The following is a 22,530-nucleotide window of genomic DNA, read 5'->3' on the forward strand; positions in this document are numbered from 1 at the left end:
AGCTGTCCATCAATATTAAACAGGATCCGAGCTGTCCATCAATATTAAACAGGATCCGAGCTGTCCATCAATATTAAACAGGATCCGAGCTGTCCATCAATATTAAAAGAACAAAGAAATGTACAGCACAGGAACAGGCCTTCGGCCCTCCAAGCCCGTGCCGACCATGCTGCCTGACTAAACTACAATCTTCTACACTTCCTGGCTCCGTATCCCTCTATTCCCATCCTATTCATGTATTTGTCAAGATGCCCCTTAAATGTCACTATCGTCCCTGCTTCCACCACCTCCTCCGGCAGTGAGTTCCAGGCACCCACTACCCTCTGCGTAAAAAACATGCCTCGTACATCTACTCTAAACCTTGCCCCTCTCACCGTAAACCTATGCTCCCTAGTAATTGACCCCTCTACCCCGGGGAAAAGCCTCTGACTATCCACTCTGTCTATGCCCCTCATAATTTTGTAGACCTCTATCAGGCCGCCCCTCAACCTCCTTCGTTCCAGTGAGACCAAACCAAATTTATTCAACCGCTCCTCATAGCTAATGCCCTCCATACCAGGCAACATTCTGGTAAATCTCTTCTGCACCCTCTCTAAAGCCTCCACATCCTTCTGGTAGTGTGGTGACCAGAAGTGAACACTATACTCCAAGTGTGGCCTAATTAAGGTTCTATACAGCTGCAACATGACTTGCCAATTCTTCTCCTCAATGCCCCGGCCAATGAAGGCAAGCATGCCGTATGCCTTCTTGACTACCTTCTCCACCTGTGTTGCCCCTTTCAGTGACCTGTGGACCTGTACTCCTAGATCTCTTTGACTTTCAATACTCTTTTGAGGGTTCTACCATTCACTGTATATTCCCTACCTGCATTAGACCATCCAAAATGCATTACCTCACATTTGACCGGATTAAACTCCATCTGCCATCTCTCCGCCCAAGTCTCCAAACAATCTAAATCCTGCTGTATCCTCTGACAGTCCTCATCGCTCTCCGCAATTCCATCAACCTTTGTGTCGTCTGCAAACTTACTAATCAGACCAGTTACATTTTCCTCCAAATCATTTATATATACTACAAACAGCAAAGGTCCCAGCACTGATCCCTGTGGAACACCACTGGTCACAGCCCTCCAATTAGAAAAGCATCCTTCCATTGCTACTCTCTGCCTTCTATGACCTAGCCAGTTCTGTATCCACCTTGCCAGCTCACCCCTGATCCCGTGTGACTTCACCTTTTGTACTAGTCTACCATGAGGGACCTTGTCAAAGGCCTTACTGAAGTCCATATAGACAACATCCACTGCCCTACCTGCATCAATCATCTTAGTGACCTCCTCGAAAAACTCTATCAAGTTAGTGAGACACGACCTCCCCTTCACAAAACCATGCTACCTCTCACTAATACATCCATTTGCTTCCAAATGGGAGTAGATCCTGTCTTGAAGAATTCTCTCCAGTAATTTCCCTACCACTGACGTAAGGCTCACCGGCCTGTAGTTGCCTGGATTATCCTTGCTACCCTTCTTAAACAGAGGAACAACATTGGCTATTCTCCAGTCCTCCGGGACATCACCTGAAGACAGTGAGGATCCAAAGATTTCTGTCAAGGCCTCAGCAATTTCCTCTCCAGCCTCCTTCAGTTTTCTGGGGTAGATCCCATCAGGCCCTGGGGACTTATCTACCTTAATATTTTTTAAGACACCCAACACCTCGTCTTTTTGGATCTCAATGTGACCCAGGCTATCTCCACACCCTTCTCCAGACTCAACATCTACCAATATCTTCTCTTTGGTGAATACTGATGCAAAGTATTCATTTCGTACCTCACCCATTTCCTCTGGCTCCACACATAGATTCCCTTGCCTATCCTTCAGTAGGCCAACCCTTTCCCTGGCTACCCTCTTGCTTTTTATGTACGTGTAAAAAGCCGTGGGATTTTCCTTAACCCTATTTGCCAATGACTTTTCGTGACCCCTTCTAGCCCTCCTGACTCCTTGCTTAAGTTCCTTCCTACTTTTCTTGTATTCCACACAGGGTTCGTCTGTTCCCAGCCTTTTAGCCCTGACAAATACCTCCTTTTTCTTTTTGACGAGGCTTACAATATCTCTCGTTATCCAAGGTTCCCGAAAATTGCCATATTTATCCTTCTTCCTCACAGGAACATGCCGGTCCTGAATTCCTTTCAACTGACACTTGAAAGCCTCCCACATGACAGATGTTGATTTGCCCTCAAACATCCGCCCCCAATCTATGTTCTTCAGTTCTCGCCTAATATTGTTATAATTAGCCTTATAAAAAACCCCAATTTAGCGCATTCATCCTTGGACCACTCTTATCCTTGTCCACCAGTACTTTAAAACTTACTGAATTGTGGTCACTGTTCCCGAAATGCTCCCCTACTGAAACATCTACCACCTGGCCGGGCTCATTCCCTAATACCAGGTCCAGTACCGCCCCTTCCCTAGTTGAACTGTCTACATATTGTTTTAAGAAGCCCTCCTGGATGCTCCTTACAAACTCCTCCCCGTCTAAGCCCCTGGCACTAAGTGAGTCCCAGTCAATATTGGGAAGTTGAAGTCTCCCATCACCACAACCCTGTTGTTTTTACTCTTTTCCAAAATCTGTCTACCTATCTGCTCCTCTATCTCCCGCTGGCTGTTGGGAGGCCTGTAGTAAACCCCGAACATTGTGACTGCACCCTTCTTATTCCTGATCTCTACCCATATAGCCTCACTGACCTCTGAGGTGTCCTCCCGCAATACAGCTGTGATATTCTCCCGAACCAGTTGCGCAACTCCGCCACCCCTTTTACATCCCCCTCTATCCTGCCTGATACATTTAAATCCTGGAACGTTTAGCTGCCAATCCTGCCCCTCCCTCAACCAGGTCTCTGTAATGGCAACAACATCATAGTTCCAAGTACTAATCCAAGCTCTAAGTTCATCTGCCTTACCCGTAATACTTCTTGCATAAAAACATATGCACTTCAGGCCACCAGACCCGCTGTGTTCAGCAACTTCTCCCTGTCTGCTCTGCCTCAGAGCCACACTGTCCCTATTCCCTCGTTCTCCCTCAATGCTCTCACCTTCTGACCTATTGCTCCCGTGCCCACCCCCTGCCATACTAGTTTAAACCCTCCCGTTTAGCTCTATCTTCCTATTTCTAGCCTCACTGGCAGTGGCACAGGGAGTAATCCCGAGATTACAACCCCAGAGGTCCTGTCTATTAACTTTCTGCCTAGCTCCCTGAACTCCTGTAACCCCGCGGCCAGGGTATTTATGCCTCTCCAGTTTAGATGCAACCCGTCCTTCTTATATAGGTCACACCTGCCCTGGAAGAGCTCCCAGTGGTCCAGATAACGGAAACCCTCCCTCCTACACCAGCTGTTTAGCCACGTGTCTGGCTGCTCTATCTTCCTATTTCTAGCCTCACTGGCACGTGGCACAGGGAGTAATCCCGAGATTACAACCCTAGAGGTCCTGTCTATTAACTTTCTGCCTAGCTCCCTGAACTCCTGCTGCAGGACCTCATGCCCCTTCCTGCCTATGTCGTTAGTACCAATATGTACAACGACCTCTGCCTGTTTGCCCTCCCCCTTCAGGATGCCCTCTACCCGTTCGGAGACATCCAGGACCCTGGCACCATACCATCCTGGAGTCTCTTTCACGTCCACAGAAGCACCTATCTGTGCCCCTGACTGTAGAGTCCACTATTACTATTGCTCTTCTGCGCTTTGACCCTCCCTTCTGAATATCAGAGCCAGCCGTGGTGCCACTGCTCTGGCTGCTGCTGTTTTCCCCTGATAGGCTATCCCCCCCGACAGTATCCAAAGGGGTATACCTGTTCGAGAGAGGGACAACCACAGGGGATTCCTGCACTGACTGCCTGCCCTTTCTGGTGGTCACCCATTTCTCTGCCTGCACCTTGGGTGTGACCACATTTATATAACTGCGATCTATGACGCTTTCCGCCACCTGCATGCTCCTAAGTGCATTCAACTGCAGCTCCAACCGAACCATGCGGTCTGTGAGGAGCTCCAGTTGGGTGCACTTTCTGCAGATGAAGCCATCCGGTACGTTGGAAGCCTCCCGGACCTGCCACATCTCACAGTCAGAGCACTGCACCCCTCTAACTGTTTTCAATGTCCCGGCTCTCTCTCCTCCCCGCGTTGTTTTCAATGTCCCGGCTCTCTCTCCACTCGCGCTGTTTTCAATGTCCCGGCTTTCCCTCCACTCGCGCTGTTTTCAATGTCCCGGCTCACTCTCCACTCGCGCTGTTTTCAATGTCCCGGCTCTCTCTCCACTCGCGCTGTTTTCAATGTCCCGGCTCTCTCTCCTCCCCGCGCTGTTTTCAATGTCCCGGCTCTCTCTCCACTCGCGCTGTTTTCAATGTCCCGGCTCTCTCTCCACTCGCGCTGTTTTCAATGTCCCGGCACTCTCCCCACTGGCGCTGTTTTCAATCTCCCGGCTATCTCTCCACTCGCGCTGTTTTCAATGTCCCGGCTCTCTCTCCACTCGCGCTGTTTTCAATGTCCCGGCTCTCTCTCCACTCGCGCTGTTTTCAATGTCCCGGCTCTCTCCCCACTGGCGCTGTTTTCAATCTCCCGGCTCTCTCTCCACTCGCGCTGTTTTCAATGTCCCGGCTCACTCTCCTCTCGCGCTGTTTTCAATCTCCCGGCTCTCTCTCCATTCGCGCTGTTTTCAATATCCCGGCTCTCTCTCCACTCGCGCTGTTTTCACTGTCCCGGCTCACTCTCCACTCGCGCTGTTTTCAATCTCCCGGCTCTCTCTCCATTCGCGCTGTTTTCAATGTCCCGGCTCACTCTCCACTCGCGCTGTTTTCAATGTCCCGGCTCTCTCTCCACTGGCGCTGTTTTCAATCTCCCGGCTCTCTGTCCACTCGCGCTGTTTTCAATGTCCCGGCTCTCTCTCCTCCCCGCGTTGTTTTCAATGTCCCGGCTCTCTCTCCACTCGCGCTGTTTTCAATGTCCCGGCTTTCCCTCCACTCGCGCTGTTTTCAATGTCCCGGCTCACTCTCCACTCGCGCTGTTTTCAATGTCCCGGCTCTCTCTCCACTCGCGCTGTTTTCAATGTCCCGGCTCTCTCTCCTCCCCGCGCTGTTTTCAATGTCCCGGCTCTCTCTCCACTCGCGCTGTTTTCAATGTCCCGGCTCTCTCTCCACTCGCGCTGTTTTCAATGTCCCGGCTCTCTCCCCACTGGCGCTGTTTTCAATCTCCCGGCTCTCTCTCCACTCGCGCTGTTTTCACTGTCCCGGCTCACTCTCCACTCGCGCTGTTTTCAATGTCCCGGCTCTCTCTCCACTGGCGCTGTTTTCAATCTCCCGGCTCTCTGTCCACTCGCGCTGTTTTCAATGTCCCGGCTCTCTGTCCACTCTCGCTGTTTTCAATGTCCCGCCTTTCTCTGCTCCCGCGCTTTTTAAATCTCCCGCTCTCTCTCAACTCGCGCTGTTTTCAATGTCCCGGCTCACTCTCCACTCGCGCTGTTTTCAATGTCCCGGCTCACTCTCTCCACTCGCACTGTTTCCAATGTCCTGGCTCACTCTCCTCTCGCGCTGTTTTCAATGTCCCGGCTCACTCTCCACTCGCGCTGTTTTCAATGTCCCGGCTCTCTCTCCACTCGCGCTGTTTTCAATGTCCCGCCTCTCTGTCCACTCGCGCTGTTTTCAATCTCCCGGCTCTCTCTCCACTCGCGCTGTTTTCAATGTCCCGGCTCACTCTCCACTCGCGCTGTTTTCAATGTCCCGGCTTTCCCTCCACTCGCGCTGTTTTCAATGTCCCGGCTCTCTCTCCTCCCCGCGCTGTTTTCACTGTCCCGGCTCACTCTCCTCCCGCGCTGTTTTCAATGTCCCGGCTCACTCTCCACTCGCGCTGTTTTCAATGTCCCGGCTCTCTCTCCTCTCGCGCTGTTTTCAATCTCCCGGCTCTCTCTCCACTCGCGCTGTTTTCAATGTCCCGGCTCACTCTCCACTCACGCTGCTTTCAATGTCCCGGCTCACCCTCCACTCGCGCTGTTTTCAATGTCCCGGCTCACTCTCCACTCACGCTGCTTTCAATGTCCCGGCTCACTCTCCACTCGCGCTGCTTTCAATGTCCCGGCTCTCTCTCCACTCGCGCTGTTTTCAATGTCCCGGCTCACTCTCCACTCGCGCTGTTTTCAATGTCCCGGCTCTCTCTCCACTCACGCTGTTTTCAATGTCCCGGCTCTCTCTCCACTCACGCTGCTTTCAATGTCCCGGCTCACTCTCCACTCGCGCTGTTTTCAATGTCCCGGCTCACTCTCCACTCGCGCTGTTTTCAATGTCCCGGCTCTCTCTCCACTCACGCTGTTTTCAATGTCCCGGCTCTCTCTCCACTCGCGCTGTTTTCAATGTCCCGGCTCACTCTCCACTCGGGCTGTTTTCAATGTCCCGGCTCACTCTCCACTCGCGCTGTTTTCAATCTCCCGGCTCTCTCTCCTCCCCGCGCTGTTTTCAATGTCCCGGCTCTCTCTCCACTCTCGCTGTTTTCAATGTCCCGGCTCACTCTCCACTCGGGCTGTTTTCAATGTCCCGGCTCACTCTCCTCCCACGCTGTTTTCAATGTCCCGGCTCTCTCTCCACTCGCGCTGTTTTCAATGTCCCGGCTCACTCTCCACTCGGGCTGTTTTCAATGTCCCGGCTCACTCTCCACTCGCGCTGTTTTCAATGTCCCGGCTCTCTCTCCTCCCCGCGCTGTTTTCAATGTCCCGGCTCACTCTCCTCTCGCGCTGTTTTCAATGTCCCGGCTCTCTCTCCACTCGCGCTGTTTTCAATGTCCCGGCTCACTCTCCACTCGTGCTGTTTTCAATGTCCCGGCTCTCTCTCCACTCGCGCTGTTTTCAATGTCCCGGCTCACTCTCCTCCCGCGCTGTTTTCAATGTCCCGGCTCACTCTCCTCCCGCGCTGTTTTCAATGTCCCGGCTCACTCTCCTCCCGCGCTGTTTTCAATGTCCCGGCTCACTCTCCACTCGCGCTGTTTTCAATGTCCCGGCTCTCTCTCCACTCACGCTGTTTTCAATGTCCCGGCTCACTCTCCACTCGGGCTGTTTTCAATGTCCCGGCTCACTCTCCACTCGGGCTGTTTTCAATGTCCCGGCTCACTCTCCACTCGGGCTGTTTTCAATGTCCCGGCTCACTCTCCACTCGGGCTGTTTTCAATGTCCCGGCTCACTCTCCACTCGCGCTGTTTTCAATGTCCCGGCTCACTCTCCACTCGCGCTGTTTTCAATGTCCCGGCTCACTCTCCTCTCGCGCTGTTTTCAATGTCCCGGCTCTCTCTCCACTCGCGCTGTTTTCAATGTCCCGGCTCACTCTCCACTCGTGCTGTTTTCAATGTCCCGGCTCACTCTCCACTGGCGCTGTTTTCAATGTCCCGGCTCTCTCTCCACTCGCGCTGTTTTCAATGTCCCGGCTCTCTCCCCACTGGCGCTGTTTTCAATCTCCCGGCTCTCTCTCCACTCGCGCTGTTTTCACTGTCCCGGCTCACTCTCCTCTCGTGCTGTTTTCAATGTCCCGGCTCTCTCTCCACTCGCGCTGTTTTCAATGTCCCGGCTCACTCTCCTCCCGCGCTGTTTTCAATGTCCCGGCTCACTCTCCTCCCGCGCTGTTTTCAATGTCCCGGCTCACTCTCCTCCCGCGCTGTTTTCAATGTCCCGGCTCACTCTCCACTCGCGCTGTTTTCAATGTCCCGGCTCTCTCCCCACTGGCGCTGTTTTCAATCTCCCGGCTCTCTCTCCACTCGCGCTGTTTTCAATGTCCCAGCTCTCTCTCCACTCGCGCTGTTTTCAATGTCCCGGCTCACTCTCCTCTCGCGCTGTTTTCAATCTCCCGGCTCTCTCTCCATTCGCGCTGTTTTCAATGTCCCGGCTCTCTCTCCACTCGCGCTGTTTTCACTGTCCCGGCTCACTCTCCACTCGCGCTGTTTTCAATGTCCCGGCTCTCTCTCCACTGGCGCTGTTTTCAATCTCCCGGCTCTCTGTCCACTCGCGCTGTTTTCAATGTCCCGGCTCTCTGTCCACTCTCGCTGTTTTCAATGTCCCGGCTTTCTCTGCTCCCGCGCTTTTTAAATCTCCCGCTCTCTCTCAACTCGCGCTGTTTTCAATGTCCCGGCTCACTCTCCACTCGCGCTGTTTTCAATGTCCCGGCTCACTCTCTCCACTCGCACTGTTTCCAACGTCCTGGCTCACTCTCCTCTCGCGCTGTTTTCAATGTCCCGGCTCACTCTCCACTCGCGCTGTTTTCAATGTCCCGGCTCTCTCTCCACTCGCGCTGTTTTCAATGTCCCGCCTCTCTGTCCACTCGCGCTGTTTTCAATCTCCCGGCTCTCTCTCCACTCGCGCTGTTTTCAATGCCCCGGCTCACTCTCCACTCGCGCTGTTTTCAATGTCCCGGCTTTCCCTCCACTCGCGCTGTTTTCAATGTCCCGGCTCTCTCTCCACTCGCGCTGTTTTCACTGTCCCGGCTCACTCTCCTCCCGCGCTGTTTTCAATGTCCCGGCTCACTCTCCACTCGCGCGGTTTTCAATGTCCCGGCTCTCTCTCCTCTCGCGCTGTTTTCAATCTCCCGGCTCTCTCTCCACTCGCGCTGTTTTCAATGTCCCGGCTCACTCTCCACTCACGCTGCTTTCAATGTCCCGGCTCACTCTCCACTCGCGCTGTTTTCAATGTCCCGGCTCACTCTCCACTCACGCTGCTTTCAATGTCCCGGCTCACTCTCCACTCGCGCTGCTTTCAATGTCCCGGCTCTCTCTCCACTCGCGCTGTTTTCAATGTCCCGGCTCACTCTCCACTCGCGCTGTTTTCAATGTCCCGGCTCTCTCTCCACTCACGCTGTTTTCAATGTCCCGGCTCTCTCTCCACTCACGCTGCTTTCAATGTCCCGGCTCACTCTCCACTCGCGCTGTTTTCAATGTCCCGGCTCTCTCTCCACTCGCGCTGTTTTCAATGTCCCGGCTCTCTCTCCACTCACGCTGTTTTCAATGTCCCGGCTCTCTCTCCACTCGCGCTGTTTTCAATGTCCCGGCTCACTCTCCACTCGGGCTGTTTTCAATGTCCCGGCTCACTCTCCACTCGCGCTGTTTTCAATGTCCCGGCTCTCTCTCCTCCCCGCGCTGTTTTCAATGTCCCGGCTCTCTCTCCACTCGCGCTGTTTTCAATGTCCCGGCTCACTCTCCACTCGGGCTGTTTTCAATGTCCCGGCTCACTCTCCTCCCACGCTGTTTTCAATGTCCCGGCTCTCTCTCCACTCGCGCTGTTTTCAATGTCCCGGCTCACTCTCCACTCGAGCTGTTTTCAATGTCCCGGCTCACTCTCCACTCGCGCTGTTTTCAATGTCCCGGCTTTCTCTGCTCCCGCGCTTTTTAAATCTCCCGCTCTCTCTCAACTCGCGCTGTTTTCAATGTCCCGGCTCACTCTCCACTCGCGCTGTTTTCAATGTCCCGGCTCACTCTCTCCACTCGCACTGTTTCCAACGTCCTGGCTCACTCTCCTCTCGCGCTGTTTTCAATGTCCCGGCTCACTCTCCACTCGCGCTGTTTTCAATGTCCCGGCTCTCTCTCCACTCGCGCTGTTTTCAATGTCCCGCCTCTCTGTCCACTCGCGCTGTTTTCAATCTCCCGGCTCTCTCTCCACTCGCGCTGTTTTCAATGCCCCGGCTCACTCTCCACTCGCGCTGTTTTCAATGTCCCGGCTCTCTCTCCACTCGCGCTGTTTTCACTGTCCCGGCTCACTCTCCTCCCGCGCGGTTTTCAATGTCCCGGCTCTCTCTCCTCTCGCGCTGTTTTCAATCTCCCGGCTCTCTCTCCACTCGCGCTGTTTTCAATGTCCCGGCTCACTCCCCACTCACGCTGCTTTCAATGTCCCGGCTCACTCTCCACTCGCGCTGTTTTCAATGTCCCGGCTCACTCTCCACTCACGCTGCTTTCAATGTCCCGGCTCACTCTCCACTCGCGCTGCTTTCAATGTCCCGGCTCTCTCTCCACTCGCGCTGTTTTCAATGTCCCGGCTCACTCTCCACTCGCGCTGTTTTCAATGTCCCGGCTCTCTCTCCACTCACGCTGTTTTCAATGTCCCGGCTCTCTCTCCACTCACGCTGCTTTCAATGTCCCGGCTCACTCTCCACTCGCGCTGTTTTCAATGTCCCGGCTCTCTCTCCACTCGCGCTGTTTTCAATGTCCCGGCTCTCTCTCCACTCACGCTGTTTTCAATGTCCCGGCTCTCTCTCCACTCGCGCTGTTTTCAATGTCCCGGCTCACTCTCCACTCGGGCTGTTTTCAATGTCCCGGCTCACTCTCCACTCGCGCTGTTTTCAATGTCCCGGCTCTCTCTCCTCCCCGCGCTGTTTTCAATGTCCCGGCTCTCTCTCCACTCGCGCTGTTTTCAATGTCCCGGCTCACTCTCCACTCGGGCTGTTTTCAATGTCCCGGCTCACTCTCCTCCCACGCTGTTTTCAATGTCCCGGCTCTCTCTCCACTCGCGCTGTTTTCAATGTCCCGGCTCACTCTCCACTCGGGCTGTTTTCAATGTCCCGGCTCACTCTCCACTCGCGCTGTTTTCAATGTCCCGGCTCTCTCTCCTCCCCGCGCTGTTTTCAATGTCCCGGCTCACTCTCCTCTCGCGCTGTTTTCAATGTCCCGGCTCTCTCTCCACTCGCGCTGTTTTCAATGTCCCGGCTCACTCTCCACTCGTGCTGTTTTCAATGTCCCGGCTCTCTCTCCACTCGCGCTGTTTTCAATGTCCCGGCTCACTCTCCTCCCGCGCTGTTTTCAATGTCCCGGCTCACTCTCCTCCCGCGCTGTTTTCAATGTCCCGGCTCACTCTCCTCCCGCGCTGTTTTCACTGTCCCGGCTCACTCTCCACTCGCGCTGTTTTCAATGCCCCGGCTCTCTCTCCACTCACGCTGTTTTCAATGTCCCGGCTCACTCTCCACTCGGGCTGTTTTCAATGTCCCGGCTCACTCTCCACTCGGGCTGTTTTCAATGTCCCGGCTCACTCTCCACTCGGGCTGTTTTCAATGTCCCGGCTCACTCTCCACTCGGGCTGTTTTCAATGTCCCGGCTCACTCTCCACTCGCGCTGTTTTCAATGTCCCGGCTCACTCTCCACTCGCGCTGTTTTCAATGTCCCGGCTCACTCTCCTCTCGCGCTGTTTTCAATGTCCCGGCTCTCTCTCCACTCGCGCTGTTTTCAATGTCCCGGCTCACTCTCCACTCGTGCTGTTTTCAATGTCCCGGCTCACTCTCCACTGGCGCTGTTTTCAATGTCCCGGCTCTCTCTCCACTCGCGCTGTTTTCAATGTCCCGGCTCTCTCCCCACTGGCGCTGTTTTCAATCTCCCGGCTCTCTCTCCACTCGCGCTGTTTTCACTGTCCCGGCTCACTCTCCTCCCGCGCTGTTTTCAATGTCCCGGCTCACTCTCCTCCCGCGCTGTTTTCAATGTCCCGGCTCACTCTCCTCCCGCGCTGTTTTCAATGTCCCGGCTCACTCTCCACTCGCGCTGTTTTTAATGTCCCGGCTCTCTCTACACTCGCGCTGTTTTCACTGTCCTGGCTCACTCTCCTCTCGCGCTGTTTTCAATGTCCCGGCTCACTCTCCGCTCGGGCTGTTTTCAATGTCCCGGCTCACTCTCCACTCGGGCTGTTTTCAATGTCCCGGCTCACTCTCCACTCGGGCTGTTTTCAATGTCCCGGCTCACTCTCCACTCGGGCTGTTTTCAATGTCCCGGCTCACTCTCCACTCGCGCTGTTTTCAATGTCCCGGCTCACTCTCCACTCGCGCTGTTTTCAATGTCCCGGCTCTCTCTCCACTCGCGCTGTTTTCAATGTCCCGGCTCTCTCTCCACTCACGCTGTTTTCAATGTCCCGGCTCACTCTCCACTCGCGCTGTTTTCAATGTCCCGGCTCACTCTCCACTGGCGCTGTTTTCAATGTCCTGGCTCACTCTCCACTCGCGCTGTTTTCAATGTCCCGGCTCACTCTCCACTCGTGCTGTTTTCAATGTCCCGGCTCACTCTCCTCCCCGCGCTGTTTTCAATGTCCCGGCTCACTCTCCACTCGTGCTGTTTTCAATGTCCCGGCTCACTCTCCACTGGCGCTGTTTTCAATGTCCTGGCTCACTCTCCACTCGCGCTGTTTTCAATGTCCTGGCTCACTCTCCACTCACGCTGTTTTCAATGTCCCGGCTCACTCTCCACTCGCGCTGTTTTCAAATATTAAACAGGACCCGATCTTCCCATCAATATTAAACAGGACCCGAGCTGTCCATCAATAGTAAACAGTACCCGAGCTGTCCATCAATATTAAACAGGACCCGAGCTGTCCATCAATATTAAACAGGACCCTATGCACTAGGACCCTGAACCCACCAAAGTGACTCAATACGTGAGTGATAGTCAAGCAAAGGGGAGAGCTGATGTTAAATTCAACATACAGCGTGCGTTAAAACTCGAGGTTGAACTACTGATCACTGGAGGAGGTGGCATCGTGGTATTGTCCCTGGACGAGTAATCTGGAGACCCAGAATACTAATCTGGGGCCCTGGTTCGAATTCCACAACAGCAGGTGATGGAATTTAAACTCAACCAAAAAAATATCTGGAATTGAAAAGTCTAATGATAGCCATGAAACCACGGTCATAAAGACCCATCTGGTTCACTAATGTTCTTTAGGGAAGGAAATCTGCCGTCCTTACCTGCTCTGGCCTGCATGTGACTCCAGACCCACAGCAATGTGGTTGACTCTTAAATGGATTGACCACCCAGCATCAACATAGGCCCCGGAAATGACAACGGTAAAATCGAGCCTGCAAAGTGCTCCTTATAGACATCTGGGGGCATGTGCCAAAATTGTAAGAGGTGTCACCCAGACTAGTCAAGCAACAGCCTGACAGCCATACTCATGGAATCATACCCTACAGATCATGTCCCATCCCATGACAGGACAGACTCATCAAAGGTGGTGGCACAGTGGTACAGTCAGGACCGAGTTGCCATGGGAGTCCACAACATGGACCATAGACCCCACGATGTCTCATAGCACCAGAAAAAACCTGAGGAAGGAAACGCACTGATTACCATGCATCTTTCCCCTCAGCTGATGTATCAGTTCTTCTCCATGTTGAACACCACTTGGAACAAGCACTGAGGATGGCAAGGGCACAGAATGTACTCTGGGTGGGGGACTTCTATGTCCATCACCAAGAGTGGCTCATCTCAGCCCTGGAACATCACTGCAGGAGTTCCTCAGAGTGGTATCCAGGCCCAACCACCTTCAGCTGCTTCATTCATTTAAATTTTTTTTTAATGTACCCAACTCATTTTTTTTCCAATTAAGGGGCACATTAGCGTGTTCAATCAACCTACCCTGCACATCTTTGGGTTATGGGAACGAAACCCTCGCAAACACGGGGAGAATGTGCAAACTCCACACGGACAGTGACCCAGAGCCGGGATCGAACCTCGGCGCCGTGAGTCAGCAGGGCTAACCTACTGCGCCACCGTGCTGCCCCAGCTGCTTCATTAAAGAACTTCCCACAATCATAAGGTTAGAAGTGGGGATGTTCGCTGATGATTGCAGAATGTCTAACACCATTCATGACTCCTCAGATACTGAAACAGTCTGTACCCAAATGCAGCAAGGCAATATTCAATCTTGGGCTGATAGGTGGCAAGTAACAAGCACGCCACACAAGTGCCAGGCAATGACCATCTCAAAAAGGGAGAATCTAACCATCTCCACATGATATTCAATGGCATTAATATCGCCGAATCCCCCACTATCAACTTCCATTACCTCAAAGCTGAACAGGACTAGCCATATAAATCCTCTGGCTGGGATTTTTCAGACCTGCCCACCATTGGGATTGCAGTTCGCCAAAAAACAATGGAGTTTTTGCTAGTCCATCACATCCTGCGCAGCAGGTCCTGCCATGGCGGAGCCAGAAAATGTCTGCCTTTGACTACAGGAGTAAGTCAGAGGCTCAGAATTGTGCAACATGTTACCCATCTCCTGACTACCCAAAGCCTGTCCATCATCTGCAAGGTCAGGAGTGTAATGGAATATTCTCCACTTGCCTGGATGAATGCAGCTCCAACAACACTCAGTAAGCTTCACACCATCCAGGACAAAGCAGCCTGCTTAATTGGCACCCCATCCACCACCTTCACTATTCGCTTCCTTCACCACCAGCATAAGTGGCAACAGCATCTACCAGCTACAAGAGGCACTACAACAATTCACCAAAGGTCTTTCAACAACACCTTCCAATCCCGCGGCCCCATCACCAAGGAGGACATGTGCAGCAGGCACATGGGTACACCACCACCTGAAGGTTCCCTTCCAAGCCACTCCCCATCCTGACTTGGAATGAAAACGTTGTTTCTTCATTGGTGCTGTCTTGACATCAATGGCAGTCACTCTCACCTCACCTCTTGTGTTCAGCTTTTTTTGTCCATGTTTAGACTAAGGGTGTAATGAGGTCAGGAGCTGAGTGGCTCTAGTGAATCCAAACTGAGCATCATTGATCAAGTTATTTCAGAGTAAGTGCTGCTTGATAGCAGTGTCGGAGACACTTTCCATCACTTTGCTGATGTTTGAGAATAGACTGATGTGGTGGTAATTGGCCAGGTTGGGTTTGTCCTGCTTTTTGTGGGCAGGACATACTGACCAAGTGTTCACATTCTCGGGTAAGAACCAGTATTGTAGCTGTACTGGAACAGCTTGGATGGGGGCGGTCTAGTTCTGAAGCACAATTTTTCTGTAGTATCACAAGCATCCTGCTCTACCAAGTCCATGACATGTGGACGTGGAATCCTTATCATTTTTTCATTTTTCATTTTCAGACGTCAGTAACAGAAATCCTGTGTCCTCTCTTTCCCCACCAAACCTAGAGATTAGCAACAGCTGATGTAGCAGAGAAGAGGGATCAAATGTGTGACCTTCATGCTCTGGAGTTGTATATACCAGTGAGGCAGCCAGAAGTGTAAAAATCATGTTACTCTGTTAGATTATAGAAGCTGTGACATTACCTGAATAGCCTCAGTCTCCACAGCCTTCTTCAGCAGCTGGATATCCTCAGTAGTGGGAGTCTCTGTCTCCATGGAGAACACGGGACTGATAGCTAAACACTCAATGTACGCATTGGACTGAAAAAGATGAAAACAGAAATGTTAAAATTGAGGGCCAGCATCAGGACCTTGCACTTACCTACAGCAGCAGCAGGCATTTCTGGGGTGCCCTTGAAGTTGAAAACAAGTGGGGGAAAGAAAAAAAAAATCAAACGGTGATAGTACAGGAATGCTGTGAGGTGATCGGTATTTCTATTGGGTTGTCCCTTTTCAAAGTTAGGGACTAAAAGAAAGAAGTAGCTTGTGAGTCCTTTAAAAAAATATAGTTTATTATATAGGTTCTATTAGTATTAGTAAAGATTTATGAATAGTAGTATTAACTACTTAATCAATACTGTCACCTGCAGCTTAAGAGCTTTTTAAAAAAAATAAACATTTTATTGAGGTATTTTTGGTATTGCAACAACGACAAAATAAACAATGTACATGAAACTATAAACATAGTGCAAAAGCAGTCTCCCTCCCTTACAGGTCCCACCTTTATTAACCCCCCCCACCCCACCCCGGACGAGCCCCTTGAGGCTCTCAGAGCAAATGCCAACGGCTCTATAGCTAGCACGAACAGTGGGGAGAGGGGGCATCCCGGTCTCGTCCCCCGGTGCAGCCTAAAATAGTCCAATGTTGTCCTATTCGTCCGTACGCTTGCCACAGGAGCCTGATACAGCAACCTGACCCAGTCAATAAAGCCCCGCCCAAATCCAAGCCATCCCAGTACCTCCCACAGATAATCCCATTCCACCCGATCAAAAGCCTTTTCTGCATCCATTGCGATCACTACCACCACCTCCCTACCTTCCGGGGGCATCATGATCACGTTTAACAACCTTCTTACATTGGCCACCAACTGCCTACCCTTAACAAACCCCGTCTGGTCCTCCCCAATAACGTCCGGAACACAATCCTCAATCCTGGAGGACAAACTTTTGGCCAGCAATTTAGCATCCACATTCAACAGGAATATCGGCCTTTAGGACCCACACAACTCTGGGTTCTTGTCCCGCTTCAGAATCAGCGGAATCGTGGCCTGTGACATCGTCTGGGGCAGCACCCCTCTTTCCCTTGCCTCATTGAATATCCTCATCAATACCGGCCCCAATATCCCAGAGAACTTTTTATAAAACTCCACCGGGTACCCGTCCGGCCCCGGGGCTTTACCCGACTGCGTGGCCTTCAGACTCACCACTATCTCTTCCAACCCGATCGGGGACCCCAGCCCTTCTATCAGATCCCTGTCCACCTTTGGGAAATTCAGCCCCTCCAAGAAGTGCCTCATCCCCTTTGGCCCCAGAGGGGGTTCCGACCTGTACAGCCTACTGCAGAAATCCCTAAACGCCTTATTCACCCCTGCTGAATCTCCAACCAGGTTCCCATCTCTGTCATTTACTTTCCCTATCTCCCTGGCTGCCTCCCTCTTTCTAAGCTGCTGTGCAAGCATTCTGCTGTCCTTCTCTCCATGCTCATAGATCGCCCCCTCGCCTTTCTCAGCTGCTCCACCGCTCTCCCTGTGGTTAACAAGCCGAACTCCGCCTGTGGCCTCTGCCATTCCCTTAAAAGCCCTGCCTCTGGGGTCTCCTATCCATCTGTAGTATCTCTTTTACCAGTCGGTCTGTCTCTGCCCTGTCCACCTTCTCCCTATGGGCCCGTATCGCGATCAGCTCCCCTCTGACCACCGCCTTCAGTGCTTCCCAGACCACCGCTGCTGAAATTTCCCCCGCGTCGATGACCTGCAGGTAGTTCTGAATACATTTCCTCAGCCGCTCGCACGCCCCTTCGTCAGCCAAAAGTCCCACATCTAACCTCCATTGTGGACGTTGGTTACTGTCTTTACTAACCTGCAGGTCAACCCAGTGCGGAGCATGGTCGATTGCCGAGTGTCCACCACCCCTGCCAGTAAGGCCCTGCCTTACACTTTATACACGTGTGAGTAGAAGGAGAACTCCTTCACCCTCAGCTGCCCAAATCTCCATGGATCCCACCCCATCTGCTCCATGAACCCTTTTCGTTCCTTTGCCATTGCTGGCACCCTGCACGTTTTCGAGCTTGACCGGTCCAAGCCAGGGTCCATAACTGTGTTGAAGTCCCCTCCCATGACCAACCTGTGCGAGTCCAGGTCCGGTATCGTCCCCAGCATCCTCTTTATAAACTCCACATCATCCCAATTTGGCGCATACACATTTACTAATCCCACCTGCACCCCTCCAGTTTCCCACTGACCATAATGTACCGACCTCCCACATCCGAGACTATTCTACCCACCTCAAACACCACCCGCTTACTGGTCAGGATCGCGACCCCTGTAGTCTTTGAGTCTAGTCCCGGTGAAAGACCTGACTGACCCAGCCTTTCCTCAATCTAATCTGGTCAGTTACTCTAAGGTGCATCTCCTGCAACATTACCACGTCTGCCTTCAGTCCCCTAAGATGCGTGAACACATGTGCCCTCTTGACCGGCCCATTTAACCCTGGAACATTCCAGGTGATCAGCCTAGTTGGGAGGCTCATTGCCCCCTGCCGCCCCCTGACACCACCCCCCCCCCCCAACCCTTCGCCGATCAGCCATCCCCTTTTTGGGGAGCTTAAGAGCTTTTAATGTGTATAAATTGACAGAGGTGGATACTCAGCGAGACCTTGGTGTCCTCATGCATCAGTCGCTGAAAGTAAGTGAGCAGGTACAGCAGGCAGTAAAGAAGGCCAATGGTATGTTGGCCTACATAACGAGAGGATTTGAGTCTAGGGTGTTTTACTGCAATTGTACAGGGCATTGGTAAGGCCACACCATGAGTAGTGTGTGCAGTTGGAAGGATGTTCTTGCTATGGAGGGAGTGCAGCGAAGGTTGACCAGACTTATTCCTGGGATGGTAGGACTGTAACATGAAGAGAGATTTTTTAGTCCAGAACTCCGGGTCATAGTTTGAGGATAAGGACTGAGGTGAGGAGAAATTTCTTCACCCAGAGTGGTGAATTTATAGAATTCACCACCTCAGCAAGTGGTTGAGTCCAAAAGGTTGTGTGATTTCTCAAAGGAATTAAATATAGCTCTCGGGGCTAAAGGGATCTGGGAGGAAGGCGGGATCAGGGTATTGAATGTGATGATCAGCCATGATCATAATGAACGGTGGAGCAGGCTCGAAGGGCTGAATGGCCTCCTCCTGCTTCTATTCTTTTAATCTCAGAGTACGCAGGAAGAGGGGGGATGGGATGACAACCAAACAGTCAAAAAGGAACAAGCAGATAGTACAGGAGTCCCCCGAGTGCATCCCATTCTCCAACTAGCATTAAGTTTTTAATACCGCTGAGAGTGATGGTTCACCCGCAGAGTGCAGCTCCAGCCAAATCCATGGCAGCCGACGTGCTGCCTCTGTGGGTCAAGTGTGTCGCCGAACTGCTGCAGAACACCGGGGGAGGAGGGCAACATCCAGCAGTCATGGCCCACATTGGTACAAACGACATTGATGGAAAGAGAGATCTGGTCCTGCAGCCAGAATTTATAGAACTAGGTAGGAAATTACAAGGCAGGAGTTCAAATGTAGTCATCTACAGATTACTACAGTTCCCGTACCGACTGAGGTTATTCATGAAGGTCTGGCCTTCTCAACCTTGCCCCTCGCCAGAGGTGTGGTGATCCTCAGGTTAAACCATTAGTCAGCTCTCCCCCTCAATGTGGAAAGCAGCCTGCGGTCATCTGGGACCATGGCGACTTGTCCCAGTACCATGTGCGAGAGTATAGAAACAGAAGGATAAAGTGGATGGAAAGATGGTGCAGGAGGAAGGGTCGATAGATTCTTGGGACAGGTTCTGGGGGAAGATCAGGCCTGTACAGGCCGGATGGATTGCACCTAAATAGAGACAAACTGATTTCCTTCCAGGGGGTTTTGCTGGGGCTATTGGGAACAGTTTTTTAAAAAACGTTAATTTATTGAAGGTTTATCCAGAAAATACAAAAACAGGAAGTCAGTAAAACAAACCAGTATCGAACTCTCCATAATATAGTAACAGTGCATATAACACTAGAGCAATATAACACAACAGAAACCCCCCCATATATACAAATACATCAGCCACACCCCCAAAAGATTTTTAAACAGAAATAAAGTACCCCTACCCCTTAATAGCCAATAGTTATGTACCCCCCCAATTACTGCCCCGCTCTATTACTTCTTGAAAACGTCGATGAAGCTTCCACCTCACGAAGAACCCCTCATCCATACCGCTAATGGCCAACTTAATTTTTTCCAAATGAAGGAACTCAGCAAAGTCTTGCATCCATCACCATATACCTGGTGGATCAGAGGACTGCCAGTTCAGCAGAATTCTCCTACGGACTAGCAGGGAGGCAAAAGACCCAACATCGGTCTCCTTCCCCACCAAAACACCTGGATCTTCAGAAACTCCAAAAATAGCCACCCATGGAGAAGGCGTGGCCATCATTCCCACCACCTGAGACAATACATTCGTGACTCCCCACCAGAATCCCACCAATTTTGGACAGGACCAGAACACATGGGCATGATTCATTCGGAATCTGGCACATCGTGTACACTGATTGAACCACTTCTGGGAAGAATCGGCTCAGTTTTGCTGGCGTCATATATGCCCTATGTACAACTTTAAGCTGAATAAGACTAAATCTAGCACATGACGAGGATGCAATAATCCTAAACAGTGCTTCTTCCCAAATCCAACCTCGCACCATGCCTCCCAATTCCTCCTCCCATTTTTGCCGCATTGTCATCATTGAAACTTCTTCCTTCCTGGCCAACTTGATGTACACATTAGACATCTTGCCCTCCCCAATATCATCCTCCGAGAGGAGCCTGTCCTGAAAACCAAAGGGCAACAACATTGGGAACGAACCCATCTCGGCAAAAGGCCTTTAATTTGGAGGTATCTGAACCCGTTACCACTGGCCAATTGGTAAGCCTCTGTCAGCTCAGGTCTGCAAATTTCCCATCCAGAAACAGGTCCTCGAAGCATTGGATTCCCCAAAGGTCCCACTGCTTAAACTTGGCATCCAATCTCGCTGGGACAAATCTAAGGTTACCACAGATCGGGGCCTTTCTGTACATGCCCTCCAGGCCAAAATGTAGCTGCCACTGATTCCACACACTCAAAGTGGAAACTACTACTGGATTTGATGAGTCTCTACCTGGTGAGAATGGTAGAGGAGCTGAAGCCAGTGCCCTTAAGGAGGTCCCTCTCCACCCTACACCAAACCGACCCTTGATCTAACACCCATTTCAGGACCATGACAATATTGGCAGCCCAGTAGTAACGCTGAAACTTAGGGCAAGCCAGGCCACCACCCAGTCTACCCCTCTCCAGATAAACTTTTTTAATACGGGGAATCTACCTACCTTGCACATCTTTGGGTTTGTGGGGGTGAGACCCACGCAGACACGGGCAGAATGTGCAAGTTCATTGCTGTCTTTGAGGAAAGCTGGATGGATAATACATTCCAGCCTTCAAAGCATCATCCATGTTCCAAGAAATGAAATGAAATGAAATTGAAATTAAATGAATGATTAAAACAAAAGATTTCACTGCTCCGCACTGTTGACCAGTTAACAGTCTGAGACGGGGGACTGAGGAGGGGCAGGAGAGAAGAGTGGTGGTGGTGGCAGGGGGAGGGGGGGGGGGGGGGGGGGAATGAGAGGAGGGAATTAATGATATTTTGATACCTGAGGATTATGTTGAGCCAGATCCTCGATTTTTTGCCAGATCTCTTCACGCTCTTTAAGTTTGAATTTCTCCCTGAAATACAAAAACAAACATTGTTGTGCTTTGTAACTCCTCGGAGGACGAAGGTAGAAGATTCTGCAATTCACAAGGCCAACAACATGTTTCAAAAGTTTTGAAAGGGCAATAGAATTGTAGAATCCCTTCAACGGAGAAGACCATTCGGCCCATCGAGTCTGCACCGACCCTCTGAAAAAGCTCCCTAACCCAGGCACAATCACCACCTATCCTTGTAACCCCACCTAGGAACAATTTAACATATCCGATCCATCTCACCTGCACATCTTTGGATGTGGGAGGAATCCAGAGCACTCGGAGGAAACCCACGCAGACACAAGGAGAATGTGCAAATTCCACACAGACTGTGGCCTGAGGTCAGAATGTAACCCGGGTCCCTGGCGCTGAGGCAGTAGTGCTAACCACTCTGCCACCGTGCTGTGGACAAATCGTTCAGGTAGAATACTTTAACAGCAGTTTCCAAGCTTTTAGTCTCTCTACTATGAAATCCTAGGCATGTGTAAAGTTGAAGTCTGTGCTCTTATTAACTTGTATCATGATGCAGAGATGCACCCGGTGTTGGACTGGGGTGGGACTGTCTTACAACACCAGGTTAAAGTCCAACAGGTTTGTTTTGAATCACTGGCTTTCGGAGCACTGCTCCTTCCTCGGGTGAATGAAGAGGTGAGTTCCAGAACACACATATAGACAAAGTCAATGATGCAATCGATACTTTGAATGCGAGCCTTTGCAGGTAATTAAGTCTTTACAGGTCCAGATGGAGCGACTGGAGAGAGGGATAATCACAGGTTAAAGAGGTGTGAATTGTCTCAAGCCACGACAGTTGGTAGGATTTCGCAAGCCCATGCCAGATGGTGGGGGATGAATGTAATGCGACATGAATCCAAGGTCCCGGTTGAGGCTGTACTCATGTGTGCGGAACTTGGCTATAAGTTTCTGCTCGGCGATTCTGCGTTGTCGCGCGTCCTGAACGCCACTTTGGAGAACGCTTACCCAAAGATCAGAGGCTGAATGCCCTGGAATGCTCTTCTTCTGCACTTGTATATTCTATGTTTCTAGGATATGGGGGAAAGCAGGATTAGGCTATTGAATTGGATGATCAACTGTGATCATAATGGTGCAGCAGGCTGAAAGGGCCAAATGGCCTCCCCCTTCTCCTATTTTCTATGTTATTCTCTGAAGAATTACCAGCCTCTGACCGGCTCTTGTAGCCACAATTTCTATTGATTCCAGTTTTGCTAGGGTTCCTTGATGCCAGATAAAATGCTGCCTTAATTCAATCATTCAGTCACCTCGCCTCCTGAGTTCATTTGATTTATCCACGTTTGGATCAAGGCTGTAACGAGGTCAGGAGCGGAGTGGCCCTGGCTGATCCTGCCTGGCCCTGGCAGGGGGGTGGGCACGGGAGCAATAGGTCAGAAGGTGAGAGCATTGAGGGAGAACTAGGGAATAGGGACAGTGTGGCTCTGAGGCAGAGCAGACGGGGAGAAGTTGCTGAACACAGCGGGTCTGGTGGCCTGAAGTGCATATGTTTTAATGCAAGGAGCATTACGGGTAAGGCAGATGAACTTAGAGCTTGGATTAGTACTTGGAACTATGATGTTGTTGCCATTACAGAGACCTG

The 22,530-nt window shown here is 51.5% G+C and overlaps 1 protein-coding gene across 1 annotated transcript in view; it reads right to left on the minus strand.

Annotated features, from left to right (window-relative positions):
- The window catches only part of ppp2r5d (protein phosphatase 2, regulatory subunit B', delta), a 289,898-nt gene that overhangs the window by 19,551 nt on the left and 247,817 nt on the right, over positions 1-22,530 (minus strand). The window contains exons 14-15 of the mRNA XM_072500311.1: positions 20,831-20,903; positions 15,055-15,171 (exon numbers count right to left, since the gene is read on the minus strand). Of these exons, the coding sequence (XP_072356412.1) occupies positions 15,055-15,171; positions 20,831-20,903 (190 nt within the window). The remainder of the gene's footprint in view (positions 1-15,054; positions 15,172-20,830; positions 20,904-22,530) is intronic.

The sequence above is a fragment of the Scyliorhinus torazame genome, chromosome 4 (genome assembly GCF_047496885.1).
Source record: "Scyliorhinus torazame isolate Kashiwa2021f chromosome 4, sScyTor2.1, whole genome shotgun sequence".
NCBI classification, from domain to species: domain Eukaryota; kingdom Metazoa; phylum Chordata; class Chondrichthyes; order Carcharhiniformes; family Scyliorhinidae; genus Scyliorhinus; species Scyliorhinus torazame.